The 25,490-nt window shown below is 37.7% G+C and overlaps 2 protein-coding genes and 1 pseudogene across 5 annotated transcripts in view; 2 read left to right on the forward strand and 1 right to left on the reverse strand.

The window, feature by feature from the left end:
* LOC126588832 (4-hydroxybenzoate geranyltransferase 2-like) overlaps positions 1-14,321 on the forward strand; it is a 44,714-nt gene extending 30,393 nt beyond the window's left edge. Inside the window, exon 9 of the mRNA XM_050253970.1 lies at positions 14,211-14,321. The gene's annotated coding sequence lies outside the window, so the exon portion shown is untranslated. The remainder of the gene's footprint in view (positions 1-14,210) is intronic.
* Positions 1-25,490, reverse strand: part of LOC126588831 (4-hydroxybenzoate geranyltransferase 2-like) — a 55,016-nt gene that overhangs the window by 22,826 nt on the left and 6,700 nt on the right. Inside the window, exons 3-9 of one of the 4 annotated variants that reach the window (XR_007611635.1) lie at positions 24,492-24,613; positions 24,134-24,203; positions 23,883-24,032; positions 23,388-23,523; positions 23,198-23,294; positions 22,962-23,035; positions 22,763-22,883 (exon numbers count right to left, since the gene is read on the reverse strand). Coding sequence is in view for 3 of the 4 variants with exons in the window: in XM_050253965.1 (XP_050109922.1) it covers positions 22,686-22,883; positions 22,962-23,035; positions 23,388-23,523; positions 23,883-24,032; positions 24,134-24,203; positions 24,492-24,613 (750 nt within the window). In the remaining variant the exon portion in view is untranslated. Of the gene's footprint in view, positions 1-22,586; positions 22,884-22,961; positions 23,036-23,197; positions 23,295-23,387; positions 23,524-23,882; positions 24,033-24,133; positions 24,204-24,491; positions 24,614-25,490 lie in introns of those variants that run through there. The other 3 variants (XM_050253967.1, XM_050253966.1, XM_050253965.1) reach the window with 3 other exon arrangements.
* LOC126588834 (4-hydroxybenzoate geranyltransferase 2-like) lies at positions 1,283-14,321 on the forward strand (annotated as a pseudogene).

Here is a 25,490-nt window from a genome sequence, read left to right on the forward strand (position 1 = left end):
CTTAGAACTTATATCTGGTTTGAACTGTGAAGACATATTCAAATCGGATTCAAGAACTGATAGAGTCTTTTAATCATCATCTTACTAGAAATAACTTGAATACAACTGGAAGTATATAACATAATGCTAGGCTAATGAATGAAAAGACAAAAACAAAGAGGGTCGGGCAAGGCTGATCGTCTTGCAACTTCCCATCTTTGTGGTTTATCAAGGGGTTTGAGAGCTTTAGAAAATGAGGTAGGGAGTTGATTTTGCAGAAAGAAATCGATACTACAGCAAGCTTAGGACAAGGTAGCAGAGCTATTACAAAGGCTTTTTGTGAGGGTTTATCCCGAAAATGATGAAGGCTTGGGCTGACTACAGCTTCGTTTGAAGGCAAATCTGACTTTGAGCAGAGTTTGTGCTTGTATTTGTTTGTTTGATTGAGTGTCCTCATCCCTGATTTCTCTTTCTTCTTTTATAGACACTTCGGTTTGGCCTCCTGTAGCAATAATCTTGCCCGAATGCAGCTTGAAGAGTAATGACTCATCAGCTATTTACTTGTATTGCCACTGTAAAGTGCTTTTGGACTGATTAGCTGGCTAGTCTATACCACTTGGTCTCTAGGCAGGTGAGCAAGTGGTGCAAATGATATGTACCTAGTCGGAAAAGGCATTTTCTGCCTTCTGTGCTTTGGCTGGGCTTCGGGCTTTTTTTTTTTTTTTCAGACCTCCTTTTGGGCCAACTCCTGCTTGAGCCCAAAGTTCAAGTTTTAACCCAAACAATTATTGTCTAAGAAATGCTTGCCATGTGTTTAAAAAATGCACAACCTTTACCCTAAATAATTGCCAAATAGCAAAATAGTGACATTAAAAATACATCATAAAATACTATATCTTAAAATTTTATTTTAAAATGTGACTGTGACATAATTGTTTAGTATTATCAAATAAATACACACGTTATTATAAATTTATACATTTTTTTGTCGAAATAATAAATGTATACATTGAAACAACATGGATCAACAAGTAAACTGCCTGATTTCAAAAACAAGTAGCGTTAAAAAGTGACATATAATTAACTTAAAGACTGGTAACAATACAACATAACAAGGATGTGCCATCCAAACACCTATTTTTACCTCCCACATGGAAAAATTTAATTAACAAGAAGTGCATGTGAAATAAAAACTAGTGTGAATAACACCACTCTAAACAAAACATAAAAATTGCTGAATTGTATAACTACACCATATCTAAGACTAACGGGTGGTGCATCATTGAGTGAAATATTCTGACAAATGGAGTCCTTTTTGGTGGTGTCTCGCACTTCCGCTTCAAGTAGGTTTCTGAAACATTCATATCCTCTCTCTCGCACCATATTCGCACCCTCTTCTTATCACCCAACTTCCACCTCCACCACCACTGCCACCAGCAATCCAATCCCTTACCGCTATCCCAACGCAAGACGGTTGGGCTCGTTCAGTCAAAGGCACCGTAGGGATACTTGCAGTCGCGTTGGCTTTGATCACAGACTCGGATCGCACATGTCGAGCTCGTCTTCAACTTCTACTGCCGCAAAGAGAGGTGCAAATCAAACCATCAGCATGGACAACGACAAGGTTGAGGGTACTTGGATCGACTTGTACCTGCCAAATTTCAGATAGACTGCCATGCAGACAAATATGTAATCGAACGGTTGTAAATTCAAGCCAAGTTTAATTAATTCGACGTACATTAGTTAATTTCTTTTAAGTTTTTTTTTTTTAATTGGTGTGGAACTGGAAGTCAGCTATGATTATTGGTGGGTGAATGCATGCAGGTCAACAACAGTGGCAGCAAATCCAGGGCAGCTTCCTGATATTAAGATTTTGACACTACTTGGATTTGGAGCTCTGTTTAGTAGGGGCGCCGGATATACTACAATATAGGCTATCACCGGCGAAGCAAAAACCGACAATAAACCCAATTTCTGTCGAAAATTTGGCAAAAATCCGACATAAAACAGTGTAATGTCGGATTGGAATAGCGACACTAATGCTAGCGTCACGAAAGGCCTTCAGTGTCGGTTTGATCGCTTAATCCGCCACGATGCAGCATTATTTAAAAGCGACACTGACATTGATGTCGGTTTAAAGCAACGCACACTTGAACATTAATTATAATATATATATATATATATATATATATATATATATATATCCTACTATCGGTTCTAACCGACATTGTCATAAAATTAAATAAATAAAATATACCTAAACCGACATTAGATAACAATTAAATAAATAAAATATTCAAACTTACAATTTAATTATAATATATATCCACCCTACTGTCGGTTCTAACCGACATTGTGATAAAATTAAATAAATAAAATATACCTAAACCGACGTCAGATAACAATTACATAATTAAAATATTCAAACTAGTAACGGTCTTAACCGACACTACCCTTGTTAATAATTATAAAAATACGTGAATCTGCATTTGTTTTCAATTAATTGGAACTTAAAAAAAAATTGTATAACCAAATTAATAAATTTCAAGTATTGACCAAAACAAACATTAATAAAAATAATAAACAAGAAAAATAGTTCCCAAATATACAAATATTTTACATCTAACATTCCACTTAATATACAAAAACTCATCCGTCACAACAAACACTAAATCCGACATTACAAACATAACATACAAAATCAAAAAGATAGAACGAATGTGTTATATTTATCCGACAAGAAAGCGAACCAAATAAACTACTCAATCGAACCTGAGCCTGAATGTGGCCTAGTTCCTTCTCCTCCTTGAGATCCTCCATCTGCTACAAAAATCCTTGTCAAGTCCACATCAAATCCACCACCTACAAGCATTCCAAAAAACCCCCAGCTGGAACTTCAGGACAAAATCCAGCAGGAGTAGCCATCTCGGGTCGATATACTGGCATTTGATAAGACGGCGACTGCTGCATGTATGACATGGGAGGATGCTGCATATATGGCATGGGCGGCCACTGCATGTATGTCATGGGCGGCGTAGGCATCAGATACATAGGATATGAAGGTTGCTGATTATGGCCAGCATACGGATATGCAGGGGGAGGCTGACTTTGGCCCAACTGTTGAGGAGGCTGACTCTGGCCTGATTGTTGGGTTCCTGGGCTATACGGTGGTTGTGGCTGAAATTTTTGGAGAAACATAGCAAACAACTAATTACTTTGTTCAATCTTACCTTCTAGGTCCGAAATCCGTTTATTAGTAGTTTCTTCCCTCATTCTCAATTCATTATTTTGAGTCATCGGCAATGCCATTGCACTCTTAGATGACCTCATGGAGGAATTTGATGTAGAAGTTGAAGAAGATGCATAAGACACCATATTAGGAGTCGGAAAATTAAGGGAGCACTACCTCAACATATATGCTTCACTCTCAAAGCTTCAACATATAAGCTTCAACAAAAGAAAAAATTCAAAGAACTTAGTGAAGAAGGCATTGGTGTAATTAACATAATACGTTGAAATGAAGCAAAGCTTGTTTATTGATATCTCCAATAAGTTACAAATATGTACATATACATGAATAAAAATAAACAAACAAGAGGGAGCCTTCACAAATGTTGCTCATGAGAAGTCTCAGCAGTCGGCAGAGCCCCAGAAAGAGTAGGCACCGGAGGGTGATCATTTGAAGCCTCAGTACTGGGCAGAATCCTAGAAGGATGAAGCACCGAAGGTTTATCATTTGGAGCTTCATTACGCGGTACAACCCCAGCAGACGAAGGCAATAAATGCCTTTGGAACAAACCTACAAACCTCTGATAATCAAGTAAAATCTGACCATCAGATTCCTGCAGCTGGTCAAGCTTCCTCTTCATGTTTGTAGCATAGTCATGTGCGAGCCTGTGCAGCTGTTTATTCTCATGCTTGAGCCCTCTGATCTTCTGTTTGAGACTTATCACTTCAGCCGCCAATGATTTAACTTGGCAGGTTCAAGCAAATAGGCGTTGGGCCATATTAGACACAAAACTTGCACACTGAACACTGAGAGCCAAAGAATCCTTAACAGCCAACTCATCAAACCATTTGGAAAGTAGTATGTTATCTTTAGGAGTCAGAAGGTTCCTGGCCACCACCACAGCAGTCATATCATTCTTCATCACAGAGTCCCTAATAGTAAGATGACCAGTAGTGGATAAGAATGATGGGCGCCATATGGTGTCTTGAGAAGGCATGGCTGCCTCTTCACCAAAGTTCAAGTCAAAATGATGATCGGATGGGCCAGACATTCTCAGAAATAATGAAGGAGAAATAAGGTGCAATAAATCTTTTAAGCTCAAAAATAAGGAGAAATTTTCTAAGCAATAACTCTCTGAATGTACTTCTTGCACACAATTAGTGCCCTTATAAAGAAAGGGTAACAGGGCCGTTGGTTCAAAAATCGAAGAGGCACCATTCTTCGGATTTCGAAGAGGCACCACTCTTCACGCGCAACATCAGCTCCTCGGGTACAACAGATAACTTTGCCAAAGATCTCTAACAAAGTTTAGACACATAAATTTTGAAGGTCCAGCTACCCTACTATTACCCATAAGGGTAAATGAACATCACCACTGCTTGATAATTAGAAAGTCTCGATGTGTGTCAACCTCCATGCTCCATGGCAAGACAGACTGGCAAAAATTCCCAACCTTGACTCACATTCGAGAAAACACTCCCAACAAGATTGCTTGCTCAAAAATCGAATAGGCACAGCTCTTCGAATCTCAAGAGCCAAACTCCCAGCAAGATTACGTGCTCAAAAATCAAAGAGGCACCGCCCTCCGAATCTCGAGAGCCAGACTCCCAACAGGATTACGTGCTCAAAAATCGAAGAGGCATCGCCCTCCGAATCTCGAAAGTCAGACTCCCAACAGGATTACTTTCTCAAAAATCAAAGAGACACTGCTCTCCGAATCTCAAGAGTCAGACTCCTAACAGGATTGCTTTCTCAAAAATCGAAGAGGCACCGCTCTCCAAATCTCGATAGCCAAACTCCCAACAAAATTACGTGCTCAAAAATCGAAGAGGCACCGCCCTCCGAATCTCGAGAGCCAGACTCCAAACAGGATTACTTTCTCAAAAATCGAAGAGACACTGCTCTCCGAATCTCAAGAGTCAGATTCCCAACAGGTTTGCTTTCTCAAAAATCGAAGAGGCACCGTTATCTGAATCTAGAGAGTCAGATCCCCGACATGATTGCTTGTTCGAAAACCAAAGAGGCATTTCTCTCTGAACTTCGAAAGCCAGATTTCTTTGGATAAAGCTTGTCTGCAATCTTCACACACAACATCAGCTTTCCAGATACCACAGACCACTTTTTCAAAGTGCTCTGACAAAGTTAAAACACGTGAAGCTTGCAGCTCCCACTACATTGCTATGACCAAGAAGGGTAAAGGAATAACACTACTACTTGTTGTTAGGGAGACTCCTATATATGTCGACCTCCATCCTCCACAGATAGGCAGACCTGCAAATAAAAAAAAATGCTCAACTTTTCTTCACATCCGAGAGGGCACTCTCAGCAGAGTCTCTCGAAATACTCAGTTTCTTTTCCTCCCGATAATACCTCTGTAACCAAGCCACACCAGAGCAAGAGCATCTCATATCATCAGGGTTAAAAGCAAGAGTATCCCATATCATGTTTTTTCCTTGTCTTTTCCTTTGGCCTTGTTCTTACCTGCATGACAAGGAGAAAGAAAGCAATCAGTCAGCACTTGGAATCAAGCTTCCAGTCAGAAACTGACTGCCTGGAACCCCTTGCCTGATTACTTACCTGGCATTGCTCTTGAGTACTCATCTTCAACATCTTATGCTTCCAGAGAAGATACCACATCTGCCTGAGGAACAGATAGGGCAAGTGAGAAGGATACAAGGAAGCATGTGGAGACAAGCGTAACAGAACACGTGCCGATACATCCACTACTTTGTCAACAGCAAAAGTATCCCATATCATCAGGGTCGAACGTACTCTAGATTTGATGGACTTGTTTTAACCCTCAAATTCTTAAGTCGGCCTTATACTCTGGAGGAAACCAGAAAACCCTCTAGCCCAGTTCAAGAATAAGCCTGTGGAAAGTTACTTCTTCAAAAGAAAAAGTATCTCATATCATCTCTTCTACATTAGCTTCTCATTATCCTTGTTGCTGTTTACGACACAAGGAGAAGGAGAACAATCAACTGGAAGCCGAAGTCGAACCTCCGATCCAGGTTGCTTGCTTGGAAGTCTGATTGCTTACCTTATCTGTTACCTCATTCGGCAATCTCCTAGCTCGGCGACTGGGGGACTCCTACTATAGGGTTTGTATCGCACTTGACCAAGCCCGAAACTACAAGTAAGCTTCAAGTGAAATTGATGCATTACCTTGTGCATCTTCATCGGTTAAAGATACCACCCTTGGATGGAGGAAAAGTACTTCCAGAGAAGATGTCACATCTACATATCAGATAAGGCAAGTGAAAATGATACCACACTTTGGTACTTAGAAGTTTCATGATTACTCAATGGCTTGGATCTTGCAAGTCCCCAACCGAGGAGCTTCCCTCACTCGAGAACTTAGGGGAGCACTGTTTATACCATACTTGACCAATCCTGAAACTACTAAGCACTGGTCAACGTTATACCATCAAGGACCCAGAAGAGTTTCCCTCCAACCAGGAAGCCAATCACAGCGCGACACGTGTCGACATCAAAAGCCAATCATAGCGCAACATGTGTCAACATCAGAAGCCAATCACAACACGACACGTTTCAATGTCAGAATGAAACTAGAAACTCTCTTCTATAAATAGAGATCATTCTCTCACAATATTCCCTAATGTCATTTGTACTAAATCATTCACTAGTACTCACTAAAGGAGAGCTTGAACCTATGTACTTGTGTAAACCCTTCACAATTAATGACAACTCCTCTACTCCATGGACGTAGCCAATCTGGGTGAACCACGTACATCTTGTGTTTGCTTCCCTGTCTCTATCCATTTACATACTTATCCACACTAGTGACCGGAGCAATCTAGCGAAGGTCACAAACTTGACACTTTCTGTTGTACCAAAGTCCTCACTGATTTTGTGCATCAACACAAGAAAATGAGTCTCTTCCACGCCAACCCTTGTATGGAAATTTTCATTATCAAGAATTCGATCATCCAAGTTAGGTATGGCATAATCATCAATTGCATCACTATCCTCCAATACGTCATACAAATCCCTCGGCTGGGTTCGAACAACTACGTGCCAATTTTTTCAATTGTGTCATCCACGTAAAATGCTTGTAATGCTTGTGATGCTAATATGAAAGGATCCTCTTTAAATCCCAATTGATTGAAATTCACCATAGTAAATCCATATTGATCTGTCTTCATTTCTCGTGGACTTTCACTATTAACCCATTTGCACTTAAATAACATCACAGCTCGACCCCTATCTCTTACCTAGTAGGACCACAATATTTAAGTTCGAACATATCTACAACTCTGCCATAACAATTCACTTGCCCAAGTGCTCCAGGAACATTTGCAGGTACAAAGACACCACAATTTTGATTTTTATGCTTATCATCACAGATTTTATACGAAATCTAAAACCATGAACAATGTGACTTTTATATCTACTCACAACCCTACTTGGATAATTAGCTAGCCAATGCAAGTCTGAGATATCAACGTGTCATTAGCATGACATCTTGAATTCATCTGTAATAAGTATGAAGATAAAAATTGACAGAATAACTATAAACATGTTCTAATTAAAATGCAAAACAATAAATAAATAATGTGATTGTTATATCAACTCACATGTTGCTTGAACCATTCTAGAAATTCTTTCTTGCTTAGCTCCTTAATTTGTCGCATAGTTAACCTTTCTCGACGATGTTTAGTTTTCAAGAATTCCTTATGTTGCCTAGACAATTATGTCCAAATTAGATAATTAATTTTTCAAAGTTAAGAAAACCAATCAAACATTAAGATGTATGATTAAACGTTCTTACCTTCGAAATGGGCTAACTTCATCACAATTATTTAGAATGTATTTACGGCACTGATCAAGAACATTTAGATCTATCTCCACATTTTCTCTTGAACCCATATAACATCCTTTTAAGTCAAAAATTGATAACCCACCAGATACTCCACGTCCAATACCATCTTCATTTCGGCCTCTTCGGGTACGACGAGACTCAACGTCTTTAAGATACATGGAACAGAAGGACAAGCACTCATCCACCAAATATGCTTCAGCAATAGAACCTTCAGGACAACCCTTATTACGAACATAGCACTTCAGTGTTTGCAAATACCTACAATTATAAAATGAAATACAAATCATTATAATTATTAATTAAATTTACTACAATTGTAAAAAATTTATAAAAATTTATTCATTACCGTTCAATTTGATACATCAATCTATATTGAACATGCCCTGCAAAAGCTGCTTCATCTGCAAAGTGAACTGAGAGGTGCACCATTATATCAAAAAATGCAGGAAGGAATATTTTTTCAAGTTAACATAATGTCAAGGCAATTCTTGAATTCAATTGCTTGAATCCTTCCTCAGACTCCTTCTTACTACACAACTATCTGAAAATTGCACTCAACTCTAATAATACCATAGTAACAGCTTTGGCAAAACCGGGCGTATTGCAAGCGGGAGTAACTGCTGTATTAAAACATGGCAATCGTGACTTTTCAACCCATGTATTTTTCGTTCATTCACGTGTACACATCGCAACAAATTTGATGAATATCCATCAGGGACCCGAATAGTAGACAACACTTTGCAAAACGTAATTTTTTTCTTCTCTGTTCAATGTGAACAATGCTGGAGGTCGAAATGTTCTATTTCCTTTTCTACGTGGGTGTTGACTACGTTTTATGTTCAAGAATTCAAGATCTGCACGTGCAGCCAATCCATCTTTAGACTTTTCTATATCTAGCAAGGTTCCCACCACACTGTCACATATATTCCTCTCGATATGCATAACATCAAGATTGTGTCTAATCAACAGATGCCTCCAATAAGGTAGTTCATAAAAAATAGATTTCTTCTTCCATTGACTATTACTACTTGTACTACTCGAAGTTCTTCTGCGTTGCCCAACTGAAGCATCTTTGTTTGGTTTTCCAAAAGTAAATCTCAATGTAGAAAGTTCTTCGAGACATTGTAAACTAATTCATTGCCTTGGTACATTATGATGCTCTCGGCGACCATTAAAAGCTATGGTTTTCCTTCGAAACTTATGATTATCTTCAAGAAAGCGTCGATGCCTCATATAACAAATCTTACGACTCGCCGATAAGTAAATAGATTCTTTATCATGTATACAATGTGGATAGGCTTTATAGCCATGTGTACTCCATCCTGACAACATTCCATAAGCTGGAAAATCACTTATAGTCCATAAGACAGCAGCCTTCATCGTAAAACTTTGGTTGGAATACGCATCATAGGTGGGAGTGCCCACCTCCCACAACTCATTCAGCTCACCAATCAATGGACGCATGTATACATCAATCTCTTTACCAGGACTGTGTGGTCCTGATATTAACAGAGACAACAACAAATTTGGTTGCTTCATGCACATCCAAGGCGGCAAATTATAAGCAAAAAGCACCACAGGTCATGTGCTATGGTCATTCCTCATTTTCCCAAAATGATTAAATCCATCACTAGCTAACCCTAATCGAACATTTCAAATTTCTGACGTAAAATCCGGATATAAATTATCCAAATGCTTCCATGCTGGAGAATCTGAATGATGTCTCATAAACTTATCCTTAGGACATTCAGTTGCGTGCCACCTCATATGTTCAGCCATATGCTTCGACATAAAAATCGTTGCAATCGTGGTTTTAAAGGAAAATACCACATAACTTTAGCTGCAATTTTTTTCTCGAGCTATCATCTGCGTTGGTAATTTTATATCTTGATTTACCACAAACCGAGCACACGGTCAAATCCGAAGTATCTTTCCAATAGATCATGCAATCATTGGGACATGCATCAATTTTCATATACGACAGACCCAAGTCATTTATAAGTTTTTTTGCCTTGTAACAGGTTTCAGGCAAACAATCCCCTTCAGGAAACATTCTTTTAATTAACTCCAGTAAAGTGGTGCAAATCTCGTCTAGCATTCCCGCTAAACACATAATCCGATACAGTCTTACAACTGCGTCCAATTTCTTAAACTCCTTACAACATGGCCACAAATCTTGATTTGCCTCTTCAAGCAACCTAAAAAAAATCTCCACCTCTTGCCCTTCCCTAATAGGGGGTTCAGTAGACGGTCCAACACCTTCTTCTGTTAATGGTTGAACAAATACATCATTAAGAAAATTATGCATGCCAATCACCTCATCTCATGTTTCTTCTTCTACAATTGCCATATTTTGCTCTCCAATGTTTTGCTCGCCATGATGTCACCACCAAGCGTTTGTTGTAATCTTTATTCATATCATACAATATGAGATGTTCAACAATAGTGTTCCTAACAAAAGTATATCGATTACAATATCTTTTGCAAGGACATCTAAACTTATCAGGACCAACACCATTTGCAACTGCTTGATCCAAAAACAAATTAATTCCAGCTGTATAGCTTCAAAATTTTGAGGTATCGTCAACCAACTCTTGTCCATGCTTTACCACTTTACGAGGGTAAAATATTACGTTCACACTAAGATGCCTACAATCTTTCAATCCCTATCATGTAGGCATAACTATTAGAATTTTCAATTTCTATCTTTCAACCCTCGAACTATATCACGATTGCAATATTTTAATTTTCAACACCTATTATAGTAAAAAAAAATAAAAAATTAAAATGACAATAAAAAGTTATCAAAATTATGCTCATCTAATCCATTCTAATAAATACCAACCAAAAGTTATCAAAGTTATCAAAATAACAACAAAAACAAATTAAAATAACAATTACAGTGCAAAACAAATTAATTTAACATAATATATTCTTATATTACTAAATATTATAAGTTTATGTTATATTTAATATTGTTAATTTAACATAAATGGTAATAAATATTTTTCATTTCCATTTTCTCATAACAATTCAAGTGACAAAATTAATTAATTCAACTAAATATAAATTAATTTAACAAAAATAGTAGAAAATTAGAATTTTTAAATAAATAAACTTGTGTATTATACAATTTAAAAATTAAAGAATTTAGTGATAGAAACCTAAATTGTGGAAGAATTTTGTCGTCGATCAATTCTTTATATACTCAAGCAGCTCAAATAAATTCCCTACAAAAATGAATTGTAAATAAAAATTAAACATAAGAGGAGAAAATAAAAATATTAGAAGTAAGAAAAACTTACTGTTGTGAAGAAGGAACAACTGAAGTTTGAAGAACAAATAAGAAAGGTCCAGGAGAGAGAACACAGGGAGGGTTTGTAAGAGAGGAAGAACAAATAAGAAAACTGCAAGAGAGGAAGAAGAAAACACGGGGGAGAGTATATAAAGACCATCAATCCGTCGCTTACAACAGACACTAGGTTTCAAAATATTTAAAAAAACTAAAATCTATGTGGCTCAGAACCGACGCAAGCTTTAAAATATTTTTAAAAAAAATTACGTTGTGTCGCTTAAAAGCGACACTATTTTGTTTAAAGAGACACCAGTATTTAAAAATTATTAAAATATATGTCGGTTATAAGCGACATTAAGTGTTTACGTCAGTTTAAAAGCAACGTAGACATTTTATGGCGCTTATAAGCAACAGTAAATCCGACGTCATGTTCAGTTAGTGTCGCAACTGTCTTATCCGCCATTATATTATATTAAACTGACACCACCTACTGACACTATAAGGCCCTTTTGTAGTAGTATGCACCATAAACGATCTCGTTGACCGGGATATTGATATCAAGGTAAAATTAAGTCCATTAAGGTCATTTTGTATGCGAAATTGATTTCTGTACATATTTTTTTCTACAAACTTTTATTTATGTATGAAATTCTAAGGAAAACAATGGTGTGCTCAATTTCCTTTTTGCATATTAGTTGGATAATGAATTTAATCCCTTGGCTACACTTCACAAATATTTATTACGGCAAACTGATGTCATCACTTTATCCTGTTTTTTTTTAATTATTTATGCCCAAGCTACATTAGGAGTAATTGTTATCATCCCTAATACTACACAACATGGTATAGTAGAATGGTGTACTGGTGGGACAGACACTAAAAAATTATTGTTAAATCACTTGGGTGACTTGTTTGAAAATTGAAGTTGAGACTCTGGGATTTGAAACCTTTGGTTTCACTAGACGTTTACGATTTCGCTTATATCTGGTTTGAATGCAGCATAATAAATTTCTCTAATGATCAGGGGAAAGACGAAGAAATTTACTTTTTGATGAGTAATACTTTGTTTATTTGATAAAAGTTCTGCAATTGATTGATCAGGTGAAACGTACAAAGTCGCGGCCTCTTGCAAGTGGTGTTTTGACACCTTTTCAGGGGATTTCTTTTCTTGGATTTCAATTGCTTTTGGGTCTTGGAATTTACCTTCAATTGAATCATTATAGGTAATTAGCATCCTTATCTAAATTCATTAGGATTATATTGGAGAGACCAGCTGCTTGAATTATATTTTGTAAATCACATGATGTGACAGTTGATAATTGATTTCTTCTTTAAATCATTTAAACAATAACTTAACCATCACCCGCCGCATCATGTGATTTATAACATATGTTTAAAAACAATCTCCCTGGTATTTTTCCCTTAGTTAATCTGATTACTTATTATGCCAATATTATTATAATGTGCTATGAATATGAAACTAGTTTGTGTAACTCATTAATTGGAATTTACGGCTGCGTTTTGTGCGTTTCATCTTGGTTCCTAATTTCACCTATCCTCTCATGAAGAGATTGACATACTGGGTAATTGATTACAATTTCGTGACTACATTTAACGACTAATTACGTCATTAAAAAGTATAATATGGTATTATATATCACATCATAATGCATTTATATTTGGTGCAGCCTCAAGCCTATCTAGGTTTGATGATAAATTGGGGGGCTTTAATAGGATGGGCAGCGGTAAAAAGAAGCATTGATCCAGCTATAGTGCTTCCATTGTACTTTTCTGGAGTATGCTGGACACTGGTCTATGATACCATATATGCACATCAGGTAAAACAACGAGTAATGCTATGCACACCAAACTTTTTTTTACCAAGTTTTGTTCACCAATTAAATGCCTTAGATATTGTAAGTCATATGTTGGGACAGGAGACTGGACCTTACTTATTTTCAACAAGTAAAACTTTAACATGACATAAAATTTAGTCATGAATAAATTTGGCAAAAAAAATAGTTTGGTGTCTCAAACATCATGCTATTGTGCTCCTTGTCAAAAGTTGTAATTTCCAAGATTTGAGTATGATCTAATTATGGAATAATTAAGTAGCAATATAAGATAACTTTTTCGATGCAATCCAACAAAATTAAGATGTTTTCTGACCATGCTTGCTTGCAGGACAAGGAAGATGATCTGAAAGTAGGTGTTAAGTCTACGGCATTGAAATTCGGCGACTCAACCAAAAAATGGATTACTGGGTTTGGAATTATGTGCATGAGCAGTCTTGCCCTCGGTGGATACAGTGCTGAAATCGGTTATTGTCTTTTTTCCCCTCTTTATTTTAATTTTTTTTTTTTCATAATTAATTTTCTCTTTTACCACATCTTCACACTCAAACCTTTCAACTATATATGGAGCAGGGTGGCCGTACTATACATTTTTGGGGGTTGCATTTGGACAATTAGCTTGGCAAATATCAACAGTTGATCTTTCATCCCCAGCTGATTGCAGTAGAAAGTACGTGTTGTCTTGGAAAAAAAACAATATTTAGGGCTCATTTGAAAACCAATTGGTATTTAATTTTGTTTTTAAACAGTTATCAAACGGGCTCTTAAGCTTACAAGTATTTATTAGTTTTGTTTTGCTTTGAACAAGATAAGATTATTGACTAAGCATTTTTTCTTTTTGTATTGGTTCCAGATTTGTGTCGAACAAGTGGTTTGGCGCTATTTTGTTCATCGCAATCCTATTTGGACGACTTTCATCTTAAGGTGGTATAAGGTCTATTAATTTTGAGCATAGTAAGGTTGGTTATGTGTTCCATTAATTCTAATTTGGGGCTTTTTTGACAGATATAGTTCATCTTTCTCTTGCACTGCAACAGAACTCGTGTATTGGCATGGAGGTTGCAAGGTCATCTAAATGCAGCACTCAAATGAGAGCAAGGATCAAACGTTGTAATATTTACTGTTGTGTTTCAAAAATAGACCATTTTCTTGGGGCTTTTGGGAACTAAATGTTGTAATATTCATTTCAATTTGAAGTCAAACAGCAAATATGATGAAATTGTTCCATATTTATGCCAAACAAATGTTTTGGTGCTATTATTTTCAGTGGAATCCAGTTTCAGAATATACATACAGTTACTTGCAAGTTGCAACCTTGATGCAAACTCGTCTATATTATTATCGATATTTCTCCAATTAATAAATACAAAATGTCCTTCAACAAATCCAAATCCCTCAGAATGCATAAGCGTGATTGCTCTCCTTGAAAATGGTCCATGGTGAGATCGCCTTGTATTCTGCAAAGAAGGATGATTCGTGGTCTCGTTCTGGGCACTTGTCATCATCTCTTCTTGCTCGTGCACAAGCTGGATACAGCACTTCGTTACTCCAAAAAAATATCTCATGTATATGAAATGAAGTATTGTCACTCCTTCTCCACCTTTCTGTTGACTCCTTATATTCCAATGGCTTAAGAATATCATGTCTGTTGCAATTTGATGTTTGATATTATTTTTTTGCTAATGTCTGGTTTTGGAAATAAAGTTGATGAAGAACAAAAAGGAATGAAGGAGAAAACTTGTATATGTCTGTGAAAGGAAGATTGCGGCTGAAATCATAGCAGAGCTTTTTTTTTTTTGGTCAAGGAATCATGACACGTGGCTAAATCTAAGCCATGTGAGTTATACAAAGATGAAATTGAATCTAAACCTTACACTTGTCCAATTTACTAAAGAAACCATTGCAACTTAAATCAAATGAACCAGTAAAATAATTTACACTTCAACACTCCCTTTAAATTGTTGACTGCTTTTATTCCAAGCAATACTCTCAAGTAGTTGAATCATAGTTGAATCGATCCTGACAATGCCTTAGTGAATATGTCTGCAACCTGTTTTACTGGGAAAGCGCTCATAGGAGCCACGAATATACTACATAAGGGGTTCTTCTAATCTACAATACTTCAAATTCATAACACATTCTTGCAAGGCTTCTCAGATGAAATGGTATCTCATATTGATGTTCTTAGTTTTCTGGTGAAAACATGATTCTTTGTCATAGAAATGGCTGAGGTATTATCAACCATAAGTGGAGTTACTTGTAGCTCCTTGAAATCATCAAGCACAAATCTCAATCAAATGGCTTGAGTTGTTGCTTCGGCTGCATTGACATACTCAGCTTCTGTAGTTGAAAGTCAAATACAATGTCACTGCTACTCTAATATACTTCTTACTAGGACAATGCGTAAATCTATATAGTAAGCAAGCTGCAAACATGTCTGGCGTTGTGGCTGCTAAATATAGCAGACTCCCAACATTCTGTCTATACACGTTTTCCTCTGCAGGATCACTGTTATCATTCTTGCACAATTTCTCACTTGTAACAAGAGGTGTGCTAACTTGCTTGCAGTTCTTGTATTCAAATTTATTCAGCAAAGTCAATGCATATTTCTTTTGACAGGTAAATATGCTATGTATCATACCCATGCCAAGGAAATGATACAAGAGCCCCAAGTCAATCATTTTATACCATGTCATCATCTCTGACTTGAATTCAGCAAGCAACTCTTCACTACTTCTAGTACACACACTATCATCAACATTAATTGAGACAACTAAAATTCCAGAATTCCCCTTGGTCTTGATGGATAATGTTGCCTCACTTGAACTTCTGGTGTATCCACAGTCAATGAGATATGAGTCGATTTCTTCATACCAGGCCCTTGGTACCTGTTTTATACCATACAAGGCTTTCTTCAATTTGTACACTTTGTCTTCAGCATTTTAACCACAAAACTATCTGGTTGATCCACATATACCTCCTCCTTTAGTACACCATTAAGAAATACATATTTGACATCTGGTTGGAACAATTTCCAACCCTTTTGTTGTGCGGAAGCGGCATTCGACTGTAAGTGAATAGTAAAACAGAACAGAAACAAAACCAACATCAACAAGAACACAAGATTTATACTGGTTCGGCAATGCCTACATCCAGTTTGGAGACGACGGAGTATTCCACTATAATCAATGAGAACATACAATAGTGTTTATCACTCAATTTCCCAAAGACCCAAATAACCCCAAGCTCTCACACTTACAATAGGAAGAGAAAACCAAAAATACAAAGCAAGACAATTTGAGAAAATTATTCTCTATGCCAAATGGCTTCTTGCTATTTTTCTCTCTTCCTTGTTCTTCTCTACTTCTCCATGCTTATGAGTTGCACCTTGCTCTCCTTTTATAGCCAAAGAAAAGCTTCTCAAAGACATCAATGGCCAAAGGCCTAACATCAAGTTAAAAAGAATTAGGCATAAGTGCATCCAATTTTGGTTTCCCACATGTAGCATGCCATCCAACAATTTTGACCACAAAAGTAGCCCAAAGATTTGGACTTTGACTACATGTTTGAGTCAATAATCAACAATCTCCACCTTGACTCAAACCCTCTAAGTAGAACACCAAATAGTCGTCTCCCAATCCCCCATGGGGCAATCAACAAATTTTACAAATGCCAATCAAGTCTAAGCAATGCTTAAACTTGTGCAACGAAACTGGCTTTGTTAACATATCCGCAGGATTGTCAGCGGTCCCAATCTTCTGAAGAAGAATATCTCCTTCGTCAATAACCTCACGAACAAAATGGAACCTCACATCAATGTGTTTCGTACGTGCATGATGAACTTGATTCTTTGCTAAATGAATAGCACTCTGACTGTCGCAATGAACATCCACATGGTCTTGTTGAACCCCTAAGTCATCAAGCAACCCTTGAAGCCAGATGGCTTCCTTTATAGCTTCTGTTACAGCCATGTATTCAGCCTCAGTAGTCGACAAAGCAACTGTAGATTGCAGAATCGACCTCCAACTTACTGGACCTCCAGCAATAGTGAATACAAAACCAGTAGTGGACCTACGCTTGTCCAAATCACCTGCGTAATCAGAATCCACATATCCAACAACACATTTACCAGTAACTTTATCCTGCTGGAACAATAAACCAACATCCACAGTACCCAGAATATACCGTAGAATCCATTTCACAGCTTGCCAATGCCCTTTTCCTGGATTATGCATATATCTACTGACAATGCTAACAGCTTGTGAAATATCAGGCCTAGTACACACCATAGCATACATCAAACTACCAACAACATTTGCATAAGGAATTTGAGCCATGTACTGACTCTCTTCAACAGTTTTAGGAGACATAGAAGCGCTAAGTTTGAAATGAGAGGCAAGAGGTGTACTAACCGGTTTTGAATTTTCATTCATCCTGAAACATTGTAGTACCTTCTTCAAATACTGCTTCTGACACAGACTAATCTTGCCCTTCGCTCTATCTCTTTCAATTTCCATACTTAGTATCTTCCGAGCTTCTCCCAAGTCCTTCATCTCAAATTCATTACTTAGTTGAGTCTTCAACCTTGTAATCTCCACTTTGCTCTTACATGCTATAAGCATATCATCAACATATAAAAGCAGATAAATGAAGGTTCCATCTTGTAGTTTGCGAAAGTATACACAATGGTCATAGTGACTTCTTGTGTACTTCTGCCCGATCATAAATCTATCAAATCGCTTGTACCATTGTCTTGGAGACTGCTTCAAGCCATACAATGATTTTTCCAATTTGCAAACCCAATTTTCCTTTCCAGCAACCTTAAAACCTTCTGGCTGAGACATATAAATCTCTTCCTCCAAATCACCATGTAAGAACGCAGTCTTGACATCAAGTTGGGCCAACTCAAGGTCAAACTGCACAACCAAAGCCAACAGAATATGAATAGAAGAATGTTTTACTACAGGAGAAAATACCTCATTGTAGTCAATGCCTTCCTTCTGAGCGTAGCCTTTAGCTACCAATCTGGCTTTGAATCTTACATTGTCTTTTCCCAAAGATTCCATCTTTTTGGCATACACCCATTTACAACCAATTGCTTTCTTCCCTTTTGGTAACTGAACCAGATTCCAAGTCTCATTTTTATGAAGAGATTTCATCTCCTCATCCATAGATTTCTTCCACAACTCGCACTCTGAACTCATGACAGCTTCTTTGTAGGCTGATGGAATATCATCTTCAATAACGGGAAGTGCATATGCCACAATATCAGTAAATCGAGCAGGCTTTCGAATTTCCCTTCTCGATCTTCTGGTTGCAATATAGTCTTGTTGCTGTGGAGGCTCTTGGGTAAGTGCCTCCTCTTCATCATCCTCATCCTCATCATCAGAATTAACTGTAGGACTAGTGTTTGAAACATCAGACCTTACTGGAACAACTGGAGTCTTCAGTAACTCCACCTGCTTTGAGCTACTCATGGTCTCGGTCGCTTCAGTTTCACCTTCATGCTTGTTCTGATTAACCATAGCAGCCTCATCAAAAGTCACATCTCTGCTTACAACAAATTTCTTCTCATCTGGACACCAGAGTCGGTATCCCTTCACGCCAGTGCTAAAGCCCATAAATAGAGCTTTCTTTGCTCTTGGATCCAACTTGCTTTCTCTGACATAATAGTAAGCAGGACAACCAAATATGTGTAAAAACTTGTAATCAGTACAAGGTTTACCAGACCATACCTCCATGGGCATTTTGCCCTCATTCGCAGCAGCTGGCAATCGATTAATGAGATGGCTTGCATAAGTGAGTGCCTCAGCCCAAAATGCCTTGCCTAATCCAGCATTAGACAACATACACCGAACTTTCTCAAGCAAAGTACGGTTCATGCGCTCCGCCACCCCATTCTGTTGCGGTGTCTCCCTAACCGTGAAGTGCCTCACAATACCCTCATCTTGACAAACTTTCAAGAAAGGATCAGACTTATATTCACCCCCATTGTCTGATCTGAGAGTCTTGATCTTTCGACCGTTTTGCGTTTCAATCATCTTTTTCCACTTCAGGAATATCTTCAAGACTTCATCTTTACGCTTCATGGTGCACACCCATATTCTTCTAGAGAAGTCATCAACAAAGGAGACAAAATAATGGCTACCTCCCCAAGATGCATTCTTGGAAGGTCCCCAAACATCAGTGTGAACATAATCAAGAATGCCTTTAGTGTGGTGAATAGCAGTGCCAAATTTTACTCTAGTTTGCTTACCCAACACACAATGCTCACAGAATTCCAATTTGCATGCCTTTGCACCTTTCAATAAGCCTTGCTTCACCAATCCTTGCAATGCTTTTTCACCAGCATGCCCAAGACGCATATGCCATAACCTCGTGGTGTCTGTGCTATCTGCGTCAGCAGCTTCGGTGACAGCTGCTCCACCAATAATTGTACTCCCCTGCAAGAAATACAAGTTATTTCGTCTTGTACCTTTCATCACCACTAGTGCCCCGTACACAGCTTTAAGAACTCCACCCTCCATGGTGATCTTGAGACCCTTGGATTCCAATGCACCCAGTGAGATGAGATTTTTCTTCATATCCGGTACATACCGAACATCACTTAATTCTCTGACTGTTCCATCATGCATCTTCAAACAGATTTTGCCTATCCCTTGTGTTTTGCAGGCATTATTATTACCCATCAAAACAACTCCACCATCCAGCTCCTCGAAATTAGAAAACCATTCCCGAATGGGACACATATGATAGGTGCAACCTGAATCCAAAATCCACTCATTTGAGTGACCATTAGCATATGAACTAGCCAAAGCAAACTCGAAATCATCATCTCCAGATTTTGCAATATTTGCTTCAGAACCCGCTTTCTCCTTCTCTTTGTTCTTCAATTTGGGGCAGTCTTTCTTCCAATGACCCTTTTGGCGACAAAAAGCACATTCATCTTTAGCAGGAAACTTCCCTCGTGACTTTGAACGAGATTTTCCCCGCTTCCCAGATTTTCTTTCCTCTGTTCGACCCCTTGCAACAAATGCCTCGGTTTGTGAATTGTGAGTCTTCAGTTCCTTCTTACGACACTCATGATTCACCAATGCCGCAGACACCTCATCAAGTTTCAGCTCGGATTTTCCATACAACAGAGTAGTTGTCAAATGATCATAATCATCAGGCAATGAATTTAACAAACATAGTGCCTTGTCCTCGTCAGGAATTTTCACATCAAGGTTTGCTAAATCAGCAAGTATTTTATTATAATCATTGAGGTGTTCGTGCATAGAGATACCTGGACGATACTGAAATCGGAAGAGTCGCTTCTTCAAGAAGAGACGATTTTCTGCACTCTTGGTCATATACTTCTCCTCCAATTTCGTCCATAACTCCTTAGCAGAAGTTTCCTTCATATACGGGTATTTCAACTCCTTATCAAGGAATGATCGAATAGCAGCACAAGCATGAAGATTAATTCGCGTCCACTGCTTGTCATCAATATCTTCTGGTTTATCTTCCAGAACCATATCCAACTCTTGTTGATACAACACATCCATAACTTCACATTGCCACATACCAAAATTATTAGAGCCATTGAATTTATCAACCTCTAACCTTGTAGTAGTGGTTGGATGTCTATTGGATGTAGACGAAGACGATGCTGACTCCTTCCTTACAGATTCATCTTTATCTCCAGCCATCTACTCGGCACTGTTCACAAATACGGCACTGTTCACAGGTACAATATTGTTCACAGATACTGTAGCAGTTCACTGTTCACTGAACTGTAGCGCCAACACTATTCACGGAACTGGGCTCTGATACCACTTGTTGTGCGGAAGCGGCATTCGACTGTAAGTGAATAGTAAAACAGAACAGAAACAAAACCAACATCAACAAGAACACAAGATTTATACTGGTTCGGCAATGCCTACATCCAGTTTGGAAACGACGGAGTATTCCACTATAATCAATGAGAACATACAATAGTGTTTATCACTCAATTTCCCAAAGACCCAAATAACCCCAAGCTCTCACACTTACAATAGGAAGAGAAAACCAAAAATACAAAGCAAGACAATTTGAGAAAATTATTCTCTATGCCAAATGGCTTCTTGCTATTTTTCTCTCTTCCTTGTTCTTCTCTACTTCTCCATGCTTATGAGTTGCACCTTGCTCTCCTTTTATAGCCAAAGAAAAGCTTCTCAAAGACATCAATGGCCAAAGGCCTAACATCAAGTTAAAAAGAATTAGGCATAAGTGCATCCAATTTTGGTTTCCCACATGTAGCATGCCATCCAACAATTTTGACCACAAAAGTAGCCCAAAGATTTGGACTTTGACTACATGTTTGAGTCAATAATCAACACCTTTTGTGCTGCTAAAGCAATGAGAGTCCTGATGGTATCTAATCTGGCCACACGAGTATCTATCTCGTTAAAATCTATCTCAAGCTTTTTTACATAGCCCTTGACCACAAGCCTTGCCTTGTGTTTTTTTATTAAGCCATCTAATTTCAGTTTGGTCTTATTGACCCATTTGACACCAATCACTGGTTTTTCTTACTAGTCTATTAATTAGTTCTAATATTTCATTCTTCTCAATCATCTCCATTTCAGCTTCTATGGCCTTTTGCTAAGCCTTGTCCTTTGCAGCTTCTTCATAGTTTTTTGGCTCAATTATGCACATGTTACACCTTGCATATATCTTACTAAGATCCTTCATCTTCACAGGTGTTGAGCTAGGGGTAGTTGCTTCTGTCTCAAAACTATGTGAACTTGAACCAATCTCAGATGAACTTGAGCCAATTTCAGCTTAAGAATCATGAGTGCTAAAGGCTGGAACATAGGGAATAAACTGAAAGGTGGAGAGGAAGTGACAGTACTTCATATACATGAGATATTCTTTGGAGCACGAAGTACGGTATCCAACTTGTGCACGAGGAAAAAGAGGAGATGACAAGCGCCCAAAACGAGTGACAGTACTTCATATACATGAGATATTTCATTGGAGTCCAGCTTGTGCACAAGCAAGAAGGGAAGATGACAAACGCCCAGAACGAGACCACGGATCATCCTTCTTTTCCATGTGTCATTTTTGAAAGTTTTGCGGAATACAAGGTGATGCCAAGAACATACTTATCCCCATGGACCATGTTCAAGGCGAGCAATTACGCTTATGATTTGTTGAGGGACATTTCGTAATTGTGAATTGGAGAAATAACCAAAATAATATATACGAGTTTGCCTCAAGGTTGCAACTTGCAAATAAAAAGGGCGACCCCAAGCCAACAAAAGCTATCTCCTTTGCAAGGATCAGAGGAACGTCTATCATACGTAGCCATACCTTTGCTTTCCAAGTAATATATATAATATAATATATATATATATATATGTATATTCTGAAATATGATTCCACTGAAAATAATAGCACCAAAAACACTTGTTTCATCACATCTGCTGTTAGACTTCCCAATTGAAATCAAAATTACAACATTTAGTCCCATAAAGCCCCATGAAAATGGTCCACTTTTGAGGTACAACGATAAATATTACAGCATAAACATTGATGACCTTGCAACCTTCTTGCCAATAGACGAGAACATTGATGCCCGCATTTGAGTCCTGCTTTTAGATGACCTTGCAACCTTCTTGCCAATATACGAGAACAGTGCAAGAGAATGACGAACTGCATCTGTAAAAAACTCCAAATTAGAATTATTGGAAGACATAACCAACCTTAATATATGCTAAAAATTAATAAACCTTGTACCTCCTTATGATGAAAGTCGTCCAAATAGGATTGCGATGAACATAATAGCGCCAAACCACTTGTTCGACACAAATCTGGAACCAGCACAAAAAGAGAAAAGGCTAAGTCAATAAGCTGATCTTGTTCGAAGCAAAACAAAACCAATAAATACTTGGAAACCTAAGAGCCCGTTTGATACCAATTGCTTATCAAAAGAGCCCTAAATAGTTTTTTTTTTTTTGCGTGACAACACGTACTTTCTATTGCAATCAGCTGGGGATGAAAGATTAACTGTTGATATTTGCCAAGCTAATTGTCCAAATGCAACCCCCAAAAATGCATAGTACGGCCACCCTGCTCCATATATAGTTGCAAGATTTGGGTGTGAAGATGTGGTAAAAGAGAAAAAATTTGAAAAATATAGGAAATTATAAAAAAGACAATAACCTATCCCAGCATTGTATCCACTGAGGGCAAGACTGCTCAAGCACACGATTCCAAACCCAGTAATCCATTTTTTGGTGGAGTCGCCAAATTTCAATGCCGTAGACTTAACACCTACTTTCAAATCATCTTCCTTGTCCTGCAAGCAAGCATGGTCAGAAAACATCTTAATTTTGTTGGATTGCACATTGAAAAACTTATCTTATATTCTACTTAATTATTCCATAATTTGATCACACTCAAATCTTGGAAAATACAACTTCTGACAAGGAAATAGCGACGTGTTTGTTTTCAATAATATTAAACTATTTTTCACCAAATTTATTTATGACAAATTATGTGTTTGTAGACTGTACACATGTTATAGATTTTGTTGAAAATAAGCAAGGACCAGTCTCTTTTCCCAACATATGACTTACAAAAACTAAGACATTTTATTGGTGAATAAAACTTGGTAAAAAAAAAGTTTGGTGTGCATAGCATTAGTCGTTGTTTTACCTGATGTGCATATATGGTATCATAGACAAGTGTCCAGCATACTGCAGAAAAGTACAATGGGAGCACTATAACTGGATCAATGCTTCCTTTTACTGCTGCCCATCCTAATAAAGCCCCCCAATTAATCATCAAACCTAGATAGGCTTGAGGCTGCACCAAATACGCATTATTATGTGATGTAGAATACCACATTATACATTATAACGACGTAATAAGTCGTTAAATGCAGTCATGAGATTGTAATTACGTACCCAATATGTCAATCTCTTCATGAGAGGATAGGTGAAAATTAGGAACCAAGATGAAACCCCCAAAACGCAGCTGTTAATTCCAATTAATGAGTTACACAAGCTAGCTTCAAATACATAGCAGATTATAATAATATTTGCATAACAATTAATCAGATTAACTAAAAATGCTAGGAATAGTTAATATATTTAAGATAATTACGTATTTACATACCGTTTCAATTCATCCTATTTCATCGGATTCAGAATGTGATTGACCATATTTTGTAAATCACATGATGCAGCGAGTGATGGTTGATAAATCAAGTAAATGATCTCTCTAGAATCATTCTAAATAAATATTAGTAAGAATGCTAATTACCTATAATTGTTTACTTGAAGGAGAGTTCCTAGAACCAAGAGCAATTGAAATCCAAGAAAAGAAATCCCCTGAAAAGGTGTCAAAACACCACTTGCAAGAGGCCGCGACTTTGTACGTTCCACCTGATCAATTAATTGCAGAACTTTTATCATATGAACTAATTAATTTTTTTTTTTTAATCAGAGAACTAAGTATTTATATCAAAGAATAAATTTCTTCATCTTTCCTTTGTACTCTCCACCTCATAATAATTTTTAAATTATGTGTCATAATATGAGTAGATTAATAATATTAGGTGACAATAATTAGTCCTGATGTAGCTGAAAAAGTTTAAGCTAGGGTTCGAAAACTGTGAACTGCATAAACTCATCAAGGAGTATGGTTTAGCTTTCTTACTATCTACATCATTGCAGTATGGTTTTTATACAGTTTTACATACACCTGCATGCCATAAACAATAGTACACGCATGCAATAAATAATGTGAGATCATGCAATATTCTTCTGCCCATCTTCGACAGGACTTCATGGGTTTCATTTAGAATAGTCCTTTCACCATGTCAGCAGCACATGGATTATATGTCAGCAGCAGATGGCTTATACTCAGGTAGTTTGAACTGAATATTTGGTTTATCACGCCCCCGCAAGCTGAGTGGGCGCGGACGAACAGGAAGCTTGGAAAGAAGATAACTGAACCGTGCGGTGGACAAGCCCTTTGTTAAGAGATCGGCAAGTTGGTCAGTAGATGAAACATATCCCACAACAAGTTCATTTCTAGTGACTTTTTCTCGAACATAATGATAATCAACTTCCACATGACGCATACGAGCCTGATAAACGGGATTGGAAGCCACTGCCAGTGCACTGATATTGTCACACCACAATTTTGGTGGAGTGAGGGGAAGACGAAGATCACAAAAAATGTGTCTGAACCAAGATAAGGTGGCAGCTGTGTAGGCCATTTGGCGATACTCGGCCTCCGTACTTGAGCGAGACACGC

This window comes from Malus sylvestris, chromosome 11 (assembly GCF_916048215.2).
Source record: "Malus sylvestris chromosome 11, drMalSylv7.2, whole genome shotgun sequence".
Taxonomy (NCBI): Eukaryota; Viridiplantae; Streptophyta; class Magnoliopsida; order Rosales; family Rosaceae; genus Malus; species Malus sylvestris.